The 14,492-nt window shown below is 40.1% G+C and overlaps 1 protein-coding gene across 1 annotated transcript in view; it reads left to right on the top strand.

Moving 5' to 3' along the window:
* CNTN1 (contactin 1) overlaps positions 1-14,492 on the top strand; it is a 271,066-nt gene that overhangs the window by 231,625 nt on the left and 24,949 nt on the right. The window contains exons 20-23 of the mRNA XM_052789887.1: positions 2,210-2,313; positions 8,296-8,482; positions 9,966-10,078; positions 11,215-11,371. Of these exons, the coding sequence (XP_052645847.1) occupies positions 2,210-2,313; positions 8,296-8,482; positions 9,966-10,078; positions 11,215-11,371 (561 nt within the window). The remainder of the gene's footprint in view (positions 1-2,209; positions 2,314-8,295; positions 8,483-9,965; positions 10,079-11,214; positions 11,372-14,492) is intronic.

Genomic DNA, 14,492 nt, shown 5'->3' with positions numbered 1-14,492 from the left:
ACTTCAGTGGCTGCTGATGTCCTAACATAGATTTTAGCAATGTCCAGACTCTTGATAGAAACACTTGTGGTTGAATGATGCCAGATGCGGGCAGCAAAAGGAATAGAAGCTCAGTGAACCTACTTCTTTTCTTTGATTTCAAGCACAAGAGTCACCAAAACAGTCAAATTCACGGTGCTCCAAACCTTACCAGTAGTGCTCACAGCTCCTATGCAGAGCTATGACCCTGAGTACTCACCATATCAAATCCAGGAACTGCAGGGTGGGTTAGAAGGAATTTTTCTAGTAAGTGTAATGGAAGTTATTCTAAAGAGCATTCTGCAGAGTTTTCTGCTGACATCAGGACTTATACAAAGTCACCTCCATACCTTGTAGCATGCTTACTGGCTCCCAGCCTTAACTTTTTATAGTTGCGCTTAGAAGATAATTGTGTGATGGCCACTATGTTTTCAGTGAAGAGAACATATTGTGAGGCCCATGTGATTGCTTCTTTAGTTGGTAGAATTACTGAATTAGAAGGCTGGAGAAAAGCAGCTGATGTCATCTTTCTGGCTCAGGAGAGACTGCAAAATATTTACAGAACATAAATGCCAAATAGGGATATAAATTATTTGGAGCTCATAAACAAGCATAAGCAGATGAAATATTCTTTAGAGTACTGTATCAGCAAAATCCCTGGCAGTTGGAACTTTTCAATACGAAACATCTTGGCAAATTCTGTAATTGATACAATGGAGAAGAGTCTGACAGTGATTTGGGAATAGATTAGATTAGATGATCACATCTATTCCACCTGAACTTCTGTACCTCTGAATCAGCAAGTGATATTACTACTGTCAGACAAGACAAATTCTCAAAGGTATTAGTGAGATTTCAAACCAATATGGTCATACAACATTCCATATGGATATGTATAAATACGCATACATACATAAATATAATGACAGCATTTCCACTAATTTGTGTATTTTGTAATATATCTATGTCTGTCTAGTTAGAACTGTGGGCATCTTTATTCACTTTAGTGACTGGGGAATTTCTGTGTTCCCACATGTTTTAAGCCAAGTTCCATATCTGACAACTACTAGTCATACCTGCCACTGCTAGTAGCGAGTAATGATTGCTAGTAATGAGTGCACAGGCCTCTTGCTTATCTAAATTCCTGTCATTGTGAAAACAATTTTGCAATAATGTATCATTTTTTAATTATACATTTGCATTATTAACAGTCATTGAAAGACAATTACAAAAGGTAACTTTGCATATAAGATTATTTTGTTACCTTGGATACTTTTCATGAGAGATGTAACTGATTTTTTTCTTAACAGTGGCTGTTTTGATGCATAGTTGACTGGATGCCCAGTTGGAAGATGAAGTATATGAAAGCTTTCCTCAGCTCAGGCTGCCATGCCTGTCTGTTGCAACTTGTTTCAAAAGATTCATGACAGAGAACTGTTCTTAGCTTGGAAAACTTTATCCTTTATAGACATTGCTAAGTTTATACATTTTTAAATTCCTTACCTCACTTAAAATACAAGCAGCAGTGAAATTAACAGCTTCTTATAATGAAACTAGAACTTAATATTTTTAGCCCTGAATAAAAGCATATCACATTATAATGGTCTGTATTCTATGTTGGCTGCTGTCCAGAACTAAGAACACAAGCAAAATCAACTGTGTGATGTATGCCTGATAGAAGGGTGCTCTTGGATTATTTCTCGCCTATGTTCAAGTTTGTATGTGCCACTAGCCAGGTCTATATCTAATATCTAGTCTTCTAAAAACTTTGTATCATCATGACTAAGTGACATACACATGAATATTTGTGTGTAACTAGCTTAAAAAATCTGATGTATATAATCTGTGAGCTGCTGTCCAATTTAGTAAAAGATCACTGGATGCTTCATTCTGTTTATCAAAGCCTGTTTATAATTTACAGAAATTTCAGCATGGAATCTGTTGAAGCATAAAAATACATAGTCTGAGCCAAGTAATAGGATCAGTGCTTTGTTATTATAGAGTCATTTCCTGTACAGATCATCACTGAATTTAAAGTTTACTCAAGTAAAACCAGATTAAAGACTAACACACTTGGCTTCCTGACACCAAGAAAATAATACAAAATACTGAAGTGAGAAGAACCCCTGTAAGCAAGTATAACAGTATCACTGGATGAGATTGGATGTTTAACATGTGTTTCATCTTCCAGCTCCAACTGAAATACCTACAGATGTGAGCGTAAAAGTTTTGTCATCTTCTGAAATGTCTGTTTCTTGGCACCATGTTTCTGATAAATCTGTGGAAGGATATCAGGTGAGTTTAGAGGTGGCACTGTATATCTTCTCATTCATTTAATTTCAGTCATTAAATGCAAGAATAATTCCTACTCTAGCATTCTATCTCTTAGGGTTCACGTCTCTTTAGTTGTCATTTGCTGTACAGATTTCACATCCTTAGAAACAGGTTCTTTTTTGTGCTATGTACTTCATTACTACAACGTACTAACAAATGTACGTGCTGACTATTCAACTGAAAAAAGGCATTATTTCATAAGAGAATCTTGCCTATGTTATGTAATTGAATGCCTATCTCTACCTTCTCAAAACATACTGAAATTAAGTTTTGGGTGTAATTGTCAACACAAAAGTGAAATTGTAACTAACTCATGGCCCATCTAAATTAGCAGCAGTTATTAATATAATTCACCACAAATCCTATAGTAAGTTGGACTATGTGACAAATGCCCAGAATCCAGTGTAACAGAGGCAGTGCTATTGTACAAGACAATGATGTTTTGTTCATGGTTTCTATTCTCCACATGAAAAAGAGCTTCAAGGTATGTTCATCTGGTCCAAGACTAAGTGGTACTACCAGTAAAAATTGTTCTTGTCCTTGTACAGAGATGACAACAGCCACAGGGTGGGTACAGCCAGAAATGGCCACGTATACTCCAGCAGGGAATTCTTAACATCCATGCGTAGTGGATGCTGACGAACTCTGCAGTGTGCAGCCAGCTTACTTTGGCTGCACTGCAAAATAGGGATTTGGGCCTTAGTTTGTTGGTGGCTTGCTTTGTGATTTAAGTTGTCGACTGCTTGATGGTAGTCTCTATGTTCCAAAATGAGCACATACAAATGTGGAGTAACCTCGTAGAATGTATTTTTATAACTGAAACCTATGAATAAATGCTGTTTTAATTAGTAATACTTGTTTCTATATTTCCTGATCTCTGTTTCTGTCTCCATAAGATTTATGTAATAGTTTTGGGATACTGTAACAAGATCATAGTGAAGATCTTAATAGGAACTAGCATAGCGTCCCATATAAAGCTTGATTCTACACAGTACACGCATTAGGTTTTAAAATTACAAGCAGAAAACACTGGAGTTTGATGCCAGTGTCTTAATTTCAACAGTAAGTCCTAATTTACTAAAGCAGCCCACTGGTTTGGTGTTTCATAGAGATTGTGCAACTAGAATAGCATGGACAAATTCATGGTCATAAGTGAGAGCTGGGTGGAGTGCCCAGATCTGTGAGCTTGAGTCAGCCAGCCACGTCGCAGCGTTGCACTCCTGAGCTGGGCAGTCTGTGCAGAAACTGGGCACAAAGCCTGCGCATCCTGAATAAGCAGACCAGAAACTCAGGAGACACACACCGAGGGACTTGTGGGTGTGTGGAGAGAGCAGCAACAAGGAGTGCTGGGAGAGGTTGGGATTCCAGTAGCAATAGAGCATGACAGTGGATGGTGAGAGTTGTAGTGGGGAATGGGGTAGGAAGGCTGGAGGAGTGAGGATAAATGGGGAAAGAAGATGGTGGGAGAACATTGCCGTAGGCAGCCCACTTTGGGCTGTTTCTTTTTAATTTTACTTTATTTTACATAAAGCCATCTGAGTTGCTGTCAGGGAACATCAGGGGAAGAAGGGAGGGGAGAGGATTCAGCAGGAAAGAACAGGATGCACGGAACAGTCAATAAAAAAAAAGAGAAAAGTCGGAAAGAAGCATGGAGGGTCTTTGGGCTGAAAAGAAAATAACTGCTGTTCTGAAGAAAGGTGGGATACCCTGGGAATGGGTGGAGAGCTCTGTTACACAGAACATAGATGTGCGGGATGTGGCCTTAGTTTGACAGCTGGAGTGTAACTTCATCCACTTATTCCTAAAGAGGTACTACACTTCCACAAATCCAGTGTGAACTGGTTGGCTTGAATATGTACAGTGAGCAGTGGCATTAGAATATGAATTTCTTCTCTTTTTTTCTCTTTTTCTAATGTAATCTTCTAGTTATCAAGACTGTGGAAAAAAGTTCCCATCTGGCTACACAATAAGCAGACTGATAGGCATGAATTACTGCCCCATGGAGCTCAGTAAGGTGTGAATTCTGAGGTCTTTTTCTCTAGAGCAATCACCAGCCTCATTCTAGTAGAGGGGAAAGCAGCAGAGGGCAAGCCTGTGCTTCTACATTGAGGGCAAAAAGAAAGTCTTGTGCTCCTGAAGATCAGATCTCCCATCAGTCCTGAAGGAGCCATAGGACAGGGTGAAAATAGAGAGGGCTCTTCCAGAAGGTCAAGGCCACAGATACCTTTTGTGAAGTTACAATACAGGTTGTGGCAGAAGGAGCACTCAAACTACATTATAAAATTCCAACTAATATGCCCAGAAGGCTCTGTCTCTATTGGCATGAAGAAATAATCCAATATTTATTTGTTAATTACTGCTCAGCTGTAACACAGGTTAGCAAAATCCCTCATTTACTAGAACACCTTCTCAGTTTCATTTTGGTCTTTATTATTACCTGAAAATTGCATAAGTGACCTTTTAAATGCTAGAGTTAAGAGGTGGGAGTACCCTGAGCAAAGTACTTGAAGGTATTTCACCTGTGACACAACACTTTTCACACCAGGAGGAGTCAGATTTTCTTGACGCTAATGCATACTGTCAGGATGACTGCCCTCATGGTGATGAGTGTGAGCTGATACATTTTGCCATTACAGAGGAGTATCCTCAGCTCACACTTAAAGAAGAGATAAAGTATGAAAACTATCTCTGTCCATATAGAAGATTTAAGATTTATGAGTTCTTACAATAGCCCGTTAAAAGCCACAGCTCTTCAGTGCGTGCAATGCCAAAGACACTATTCATATTTCCTGCTGCTTCTATGCCAATAGATATGTTTATTTTATTAAATTTGTCACTACTCACCACCATTGTCCCTTGTTTACTGAAATATGCTATTAGTATTCTTTCTTAATATAAGTAAAGTATCTTTTCTAAGTCTTTCCTATGTAAAAATTTCATTAATATGAGAGCTGTTGTTTCATGACACTTACAGAAACAACTTCCGATGTATTTCAGTATATTAAAATTTGAATAGAGGAGAGGACAATGAAAGAGAGTGGTTTTCCCTGATTTCAGCACGGCGGGCTGCACTAATTCATCATGGCTAGGGCATTCCTTCCCACAGACCACTGTTGGCTTATCTCCTACAACAAACTCTAGAGCTGGGGCAAAATACCCTCCTGTGTCCCCTGGGAAGTCATTACCTATGGATTATCCTAACAAGGTTAATGCAGAGCTCTTTAAGAAAAAGAGAGAGGGGCTACTGAGCAGAGTGGGGAAATGTGACTTCTTGAAGCAATGGGGCATTTAATTCTAGGTATCACTTCCACAGAGGCAAGAAAGTGAAAGAAATTTCTAAGTTATTTCAAGAGACTTTAAAATTATTTAAGTAATAAGTGAGAAGAGAAATGTAGAAATAGCATAAAGAAGACAATACTTTTTCTTAGCTCTCAAGGGAGTCATCTTACTTGAAATTTTTTCTTTTCCAAGAGTAGTTACAATGATCCAAAGATGTAGATATGACTGTATATTAAATGAAGAGCTAAAGAAGAACATTCTGAGTGTGTGACACACAGCTCACACACTACAGGAGTAAAGTCCACAACATTGCAGCCAAGAACAATAATATTTGCAATTTAAATTTAATTTCATTTTTAAATTATATTACTTCTGCCTGAATTGTAATATGCTCTCAGTGAAGTAATTTACATTTTCATTCATTGTTCTCGCTTGTCTTGTTTGATGCTGTATATTACTTGTTATATTACGCCCTTAGCATCACTGTAGCGCAAATGAACAGTAGGATTGTAGAAAGTTTTGCAAGTCAGAGGTACACACCCTCTCACACTTCAGTCAGCCGCTTCTAGTTAACAGCTTATGGTATACAGCTGGTTGCATTCAACAACAGCAGTTTATCTACGACAGTTTGTTAGTTATAAACATATGAAAAAATTCTGACTTGAAGATTGTAATCAGACCTTCAGCTGAAGTGACTGTGACAGTTTCAGATCCACACCAGTTTGAAACCATTTATTAAGTGGAGGTTACCACCCTGCTGGAGAGGCTTGCAGGATGGATTGGGTGCACATTCCTCACTCGTTTTGGGGTAAAGGCTGTTGACTCAGTAAAATAGCCACCTTGATAAGTAGGAATTTCAGGAGTGTGACTGCCTACATTACAGTAAACTGATGTTCAGGATGCTAGTCAATTAAACTTCCAAAACACTGTGCAGGACATACATTTATATAACTAAAAATTACCTGTTTGTGACTGCTGAAGGGCAAGTATGCATGCTATATTTAAAAATCGGAGCCAGCTGGGCCTGCAGATGCAATGTGATTCTCTCTACACCAGGGAAGAGTGAGAAAAGCCATTAAGATATTGTCACGTTTATAATAATCAGAGTATGAGTCACCTCTAATGCTGGTGGACAAGACTGAGGCAACAAACATTGATGAGAGACTTCAGTATTTAAATGAGAGTAACCTCTGTGTAGTGATATTGGCTGCTACTGTGTCCAAAGGCATTTGAAGTAGGTGAAGAGAAATCCTCTACTGCACCTCTCCTCATTCAGCCACAGTATGTGCTCTGAAAGTAAAAGAAAGAAATATTTCTATTAAACGTTTTAATTTAAACATGAACAAGAGAAAATAAAGCCTTGCCAAACAAGGGTTGTACCCATAATTTGTAGAGGAGAACTGTGATATTAACACCTTGACAAACTATCTCCTCTTCTAATCTATTCCTTAAATGAAGTTCCTAAGGAAAACTAATGTCAGCAGAACACAAGATTAAAGCTGGTGCTCTTTAAAAGATAAAATAAGAGGATACCTGATGTCACCAGTCAAATCTCACAAAGCAAGATTTTTCTTAGAACCTGAAATTACCAACAACATTAACCTCTTCCTAAAAAATTTTAAAAGATCCTCATGTAGCATACCCAAAAATGATTATGGAGACAGGCAGAAGCCGAGCAGAAACGTTGAGAGTAAAAACACTCAAACCCAAAATGTAATGGGCACGACTTTCCACTCTTTCAGGTTAGTGCAGTAATTTAGTCTTATGCAAATGGTTATAAACCAGACAAAACCCAGAGACTGACAGTGTTTTACTCTCATTTGCATCTCCCAAGACCATGCAGAATAGGACCCTGCGTATGTGATGGACCCTATGGAATGGCATCACTCCATAGGAATTACTCTCTTTTAAACTGGTGCTTTGTAATGCGTAATGAATTAAAGCAGAATGGAACAATTTCTTGGGAAAAACAAACCTCACAGAATTTCTACGTACAGTTACTTGACTTTGGATTTTAAGATATTACAAGCTTAAATTGATGCTTTTCCCGTCGCTTAAGCATTTTCATGTTCTTTCTTGTCTACTTGGACAAATGTCATATTGTACTATGAAATCTGATTGAATTTAACCAAAGAACTTTAGAAAATGGTTAGGTACATGTATCTAGACCTGCACATACAGATGACATGACCGAATACTTCTCATTCCCTAGATAGAAGTACAAAAGGATTACATTTGTAAGACATTTTAAACAAAATATTGCAAAAACATTAGCAGAGTTTAGTCTATACTGTAGTGTAGGAAAACAATATTAAAGTTCAGAGTAAAATGCTCAAGCGAAACAGCAACAAGAAAATAGTCTTGTTCTTTGAAGGCATTATCCACCTCCCAGACTTCTAATGACTTAGCTGAGAACAAGTTAAACCACTGTGAGAAAAGGTTTCACAGTAAAATCTGAATTTCTTTCTATTTCTTTATGTCTATGTACAACTTGGTTAAAATCACAGCCTGCAGAAGGAATTCCGTGCTATTGCTGTTAGTTTCTTTTAGCTCGCTTATTACCCAGAGCATAGAGTATAGAAGTACCCAGCATACATCATTTTTTATAAACTTTCTTTATGACTAAATATGTTAAATTTAATCCTTCAATTTGCTTGCTTACAGATTCGTTACTGGGCTGCTCATGATAAAGAAGCAGCTGCACAGCGGGTACAAGTGAGCAATCAAGAATATTCAACCAAATTGGAAAACCTGAAGCCTAATACTCGCTACCATGTAGATGTTTCTGCCTTCAATAGTGCAGGCTATGGACCTCCCAGTAAAACCATTGATATCATTACCAGGAAAGCACGTAAGTAAATGGAGCATTAGGCTGAGCATAATGTCATGTACTTCATTACTGCATGTTGCATCATGTCAATCATGTTTTCACATGTGGCTTCTCATTCATATACCCAACATTCTCCCTTTATGTGGTATTGGTTCTTTGTCTGAAAATTTCTACTAAGGCTCTCCTTCCTCTCTTTTGTTGCCATATACAGTGTGGCTATCTTACAAAAGGCTGTAAGGAGACTAAGATTTTAGGCTCGTAGGAGGGTCAGCTACGAGCTCAGATCAGGTTGCTCAGGGCTTTATCCAGTTGGACCTTGAAAATCTCCAGTAGAGACTCCACAACCTCTCTGGGACACCTGTTCCACTGCCTGACTTTTTCTGACCATCTAGTCTGAGTCTCTTTTAATCAAATTTGTGCCTTTTGTCACTCGTCCTCCTGCCATACCACTTCGAAGAGCCTGGATCCTTTTTCTTGATAACCGCCCTGTAATAACAGACAGGAGGCTCTTGGGTCCCCTCCAAAGCAGTCTCTTCTCCAGGGTGGACAAGCCCAGCTGTGCTCCAGCTCCCCATCGGGTCGGTGGCCCTCTGCTGAACTCACTCCAGATTACCAGTGTCTTTCTAGTACCGGGAGGCCCAAAGCTGGACGTGATATTCCAAAGGATGAACAATTCAGACCAGCCATTACTTAGGCAGCTATGCACTGTCCTTTTGTTTAATCAATAGCGAGAAGGATTGTATTCTGATGATTAAAAAGTGACCAATTGCCATTTTCATTTCATTAACAGGAGAGGGAGCCAGGATCAGGCACCCTTGAAAAGTGGGTGATCTGAATCACACACCATAATAGATTTCTGAATATAGCTCCTGATTTAATGATGATACCTACCACTGACATGTGCTGAGCAGCGTTCAATTAAGAAATACATCTTGTGTGTTTAAAACACACTTATATGGGCTAAAAATATGTACAACTAATTTGAGGATTTCTGTCAGTAAATAGTGTATTGTGCAGCTTGCACCTGCAGGGTTCATTTGTGTTGAATAAGACTCCGTTTTATAAGCTTATTGTGCAAAATTAATGGTTTCTGCAGTGGGGTACTCCTATTTCTACTGAGTTAAATGCTGTAGAAACGCCTTTAAATGGTTAATTAAATATTTAAGCTCAATGAATAAATATGACTTAAGCCACATTTCTGGGAGGTTCTGAACATAGTTGCATGCCAGCAAACACACATGGTCAGCAACATAGCGAAGGGTAATGTTGGCCACTTCCACTCTGGCAACACAGAAAGGCAAACCCACAAAGCAGCCACTGCACAAGCCATCCAAAATTGCCTGGCTGGAGCTGTAGCAGTTCATTCCAGGAAGGAGACTATCCCTTAATCATGTAACGATCAGCCTAATTTCCCTTTTTACATTTCTACATGTCTTAATAAAAATGTCATTGAATGTTTATGAAATCTCATTTATGTGTACATTATACATATGTTGCTTTTCAGCTCCAAGCCAACGCCCAAGAATTATCAGTTCTGTAAGATCTGGTTCAAGGTACATCATCACCTGGGATCACGTGAAGGCAATGTCAAATGAGTCTGCAGTTGAAGGATACAAAGTATGATCTATGGAAATTTTTTTTGTCTTTGTGTATGCTACATGAGGTGCATTTTATAGACAGCATTGAATTTTTGTACCTAATCAGACTTAAACATAGTTGCATGCTAAAGATGAAGGTATCATGCTCAGAGATCACAGACATCCAGTAGGCTTAGGGCAAAGCCAGTGGGCTTAGTCAATATGATGAGAAAACAGTGGGGCACTGAAATTCATTTGGGTGGTAAGCCATATTAGGGAAAAGTTTAGTGACTGCAGTGACCTGTTTTCCCATATGATTACATTTATTGTCTATTGGCTAAAAATAATGCTTAAAAATATTGTACACTTTAATAGTTTTTCCTTATACCAGTATGCGTTGGTCCAGCTTTCCTTTCCCATCTCCATGTGAGCCACGGTTCCTGGAACATGAGTTCTTTAAAGTCTGGGAAGGTACAGGAAGGGGAGGGACATGTAACCTTGTTAGATGCAATTACTCTATAACTAGAGCAAGTGTATACTAACTATAGGGCGTATCGAAAGCTTCAAAAATTAATTCCTATTTAACTTTGCTGCTCGCTTGGCAGTAAGAAAACTAGTATCACGTTCTACATGTACAAATTTTGCTTGAAGAGTTGAACTGCTTCCTGGGAATTGCTGACAGTGTTTCACAGAGATGATTCCAGAAGGGGTGGGGATCTTTTCTAAAGGCCCCACGAGACATATACCATCACATTTGCAATAGTTTAACATCATTGAGAGTTAATAATAAAATTATTAATTGTTTCATTTATGAAAATGGCAATAAATTTTATGTCAGAAAACCCAGCTGAGTTCTCAGATTTTTATTTTATGCTCTTTGCCACCCTGCATTATTATCCTCTATCATTTAATTACTTACTTCAAATGTAAGGGCTGAAATTATTTTTCAAAAGGTGGCATAATTTTATAATAGATAAAACAATGAGGAAACATCCTGTCTGGATTCACCCTATGTAAAAATGAGAAAAGTAATATCAGCCACCAATTTTTGATATATATTGACTTCATATATAAATAAAAACCTAATGCTTTTTCATTGACAGACTGTACATAATGTAACTGTGTTTTCATGGAAATGTAGCATTTCAATAACTATACTTACTATGACTTTTCTAGGTACTTTATAGACCAGATGGACAACATGAAGGCAAGTTGTTTTCAACTGGAAAGCACACAATAGAGGTCCCAGTCCCCAGTGATGGTGAATATGTTGTTGAGGTCCGAGCACACAGTGAAGGAGGAGATGGAGAAGTAGCTCAAATAAAAATTTCAGGTGAGCAGATAACTTCCCGTCTTCTTTTCCACACTCCTTGGAAATCTTGGACTGAATATTTTCCTCTTGCACACTATCCAGAGATGGGCACACCATTCCCATCAAAAATTTGAGAGGTAGCTCTTCAACAGTGACTGCACTGAGAATTAGAGTTTATCTTAAAATATTTTATTTCTGAAGACAGATAATGCAAACAGGACACTTCAGCAGCAGTCCAGTTCAATCCTGGAAGCACTTCCAATCTTCCAAATATCAGACTGTTTCTGCTGGTGCCCCCAGTTAGGCTGCCACTTCTAGTAGGGTCCTACAACCATAACTACAGGGTGCAGGCCTCAGGCTCAAGATGTCAGCTTGCAATAATCCTATAGTTCCTGGCACTTGTTGCCTCTGTATCTTATTTCTTTGTCAACTGCTGCTAAGGGGAAAGTAACTGAGAAAAGTGAGTTGTGCACAGTGATCCACAGACCAGTTGCTAGGGAAGTTCCATTTTTCAGGAGAGAGGGGAGCTGTGACACAAAGAGGTAAGTAAGCAATGAGAAATGCAACATGCTCAACTTTAGAGTGGTCTGGATGATTGGTAAAGAGGGGAAGGGAGCATGGCTCAGGCTGATTCAACTTGTGCTCAGTTTTGACTCTAAATATGAGCTCAGGCATGGTCTGTACATCTCTTTCCTGTTAGTCTTGTAATTTAAGTAGTGCCTTCGCACACAGTGTATGAAGTAGAATGTATGAATAAATGTCGTGGTTTAACCCCAGCCAGCAACTAAACACCACGCAGCCGCTCACTCACTCCCCCCCACCCAGTGGGATGGGGGAGAAAATCGGGAAAAGAAGCAAAACCCGTGGGTTGAGATAAGAACGGTTTAATAGAACAGAAAAGAAGAAACTAATAATGATAATGATAACACTAATAAAATGACAACAGCAATAATGAAAGGATTGGAATGTACAAATGATACGCAGTGCAATTGCTCACCACCCGCCGACCGACACCCAGCCAGTCCCCCGAGCGGCGAATCCCTGCCCCCCACTTCCCCGTTTCTGTACTGGATGGGACGTCACATGGTATGGAATACACCGTTGGCCAGTTTGGGTCAGGTGCCCTGGCTGTGTCCTGTGCCAACTTCTTGTGCCCCTCCAGCTTTCTCACTGGCTGGGCATGAGAAGCTGAAAAATCCCTGACATTAGTCTAAACACTACTGAGCAACAACTGAAAACATCAGTGTTATCAACATTCTTCGCTCTGAACTCAAAACATAGCACTGTACCAGCTACTAGGAAGACAGTTAACTCTATCCCAGCTGAAACCAGGACAGTATCCACCCCTTATTCTATACCATTGACGTCATGCACAGTTCCCATACCTTTAGTTACATCCTGATCAATCATCACCTTTCCATCCCTTTAAGACATATGAGCAATGATATATATATATGTATACACACACAGAGATATCATTCCTTTAGTTCATGGGTCATGTTCATAAAATGTTCATTGAGTTCATTTAGTTTCCGACTCTGGGCTCCATCTGTCATACCAGTCTTTCTGGGCAGGAGGGATGGTGCAAAGTCCTCTCAGTCGGTAGAGCAGAATTGGGCTTCAGTGCAGTGTGACAAGCAGGTGACATTTGGCGCAGCAGGAGGATGGTGTGCACCGTTGGATTGTTGCATGCTGGAGTCAGTTCTGGTTCCATCACTACTGCGCTTTGCTCAGTTTTATCACAGTTCTTTTCTTGCTTGATCTAAGTGATTCTTACTATAGTACTATGGATATAGCACATAATTATAGTAAGGATAATATACAGTAGCAGGGTTATATAGCAACTAATATACAGTTTAATTCTGGCTGTTCTCACCTAAAATTAAATCCCCTTGAGGCACACATCGGACTTCCCCATCTTTTCGCATCACCCACCAAGTGCACCCAGGCCCTTGAGCAAAAGCAATCCCACGAATGGGTTTACCTTTGCCTGAGGCAGGAGTAACCCAGACTGTCTTCCCTAACATATTTTTTATGTGCACTACAGGGACTTTATCCCCTTCTACAGTATGTAAAAATTCCGACTGGGCAGGGCCACCCCGATTGGCAGATCCTCTGGTGTTGACTAACCAGGTGGCTTTTGCTAAATGTGTATCCCAATGTTTGAAAGTTCCACCCCCCATTGCTCTCAATGTAGTCTTTAACAGTCCATTGTATCGCTCAATTTTCCCAGAGGCTGGTGCGTGATAGGGGATATGATACACCCACTCAATGCCATGCTCTTTGGCCCAGGTGTCTATGAGGTTGTTTCGGAAATGAGTCCCGTTGTCTGACTCAATTCGTTCTGGGGTGCCATGTCGCCACAAGACTTGCTTTTCTAGGCCCAGGATAGTGTTCCGGGCGGTGGCATGGGGCACAGAATATGTTTCCAGCCATCCAGTGGTTGCTTCCACCATCGTGAGCACATAGCGCTTGCCTTGGCGAGTTTGTGGGAGTGTGATATAGTCAATCTGCCAGGCTTCTCCATATTTATATTTCAGCCATCGCCCTCCATACCACAGGGGCTTTAACCGCTTGGCTTGCTTAATTGCAGCACATGTTTCACATTCGTGGATAACCTGTGCAATAGTGTCCATGGTCAAGTCCACCCCTCGGTCACGAGCCCATCTATATGTTGCATCTCTTCCCTGATGGCCTGAAGTATCATGGGCCCACCGAGCCATAAATAGCTCACCCTTATGTTGCCAGTCCAGGTCCACCTGAGCCACTTCAATCTTGGCAGCCTGATCCACCTGTTGGTTGTTTTGATGTTCTTCAGTGGCCCGACTCTTGGGTATGTGAGCATCTACATGACGTACTTTTACAACCAGATTCTCTAGCCGGGATGCAATATCTTGCCACAGTGCGGCAGCCCAGATGGGTTTACCTCTGCGCTGCCAGTTGCTCTGCTTCCATTGCTGTAGCCACCCCCACAGGGCATTTGCCACCATCCATGAGTCAGTATAGAGATAGAGCACTGGCCACTTTTCTCTTTCAGCAATATCTAATGCTAGCTGGATGGCTTTCACCTCTGCAAACTGACTCGATTCACCTTCTCCTTCAGCAGTTTCTGCAACTTGTCGTGTAGGACTCCATACGGCAG

This window comes from Harpia harpyja, chromosome 6 (assembly GCF_026419915.1).
Source record: "Harpia harpyja isolate bHarHar1 chromosome 6, bHarHar1 primary haplotype, whole genome shotgun sequence".
Classification (NCBI taxonomy): Eukaryota; Metazoa; Chordata; class Aves; order Accipitriformes; family Accipitridae; genus Harpia; species Harpia harpyja.
This window is presented reverse-complemented; position numbering and strand designations above follow the sequence as displayed.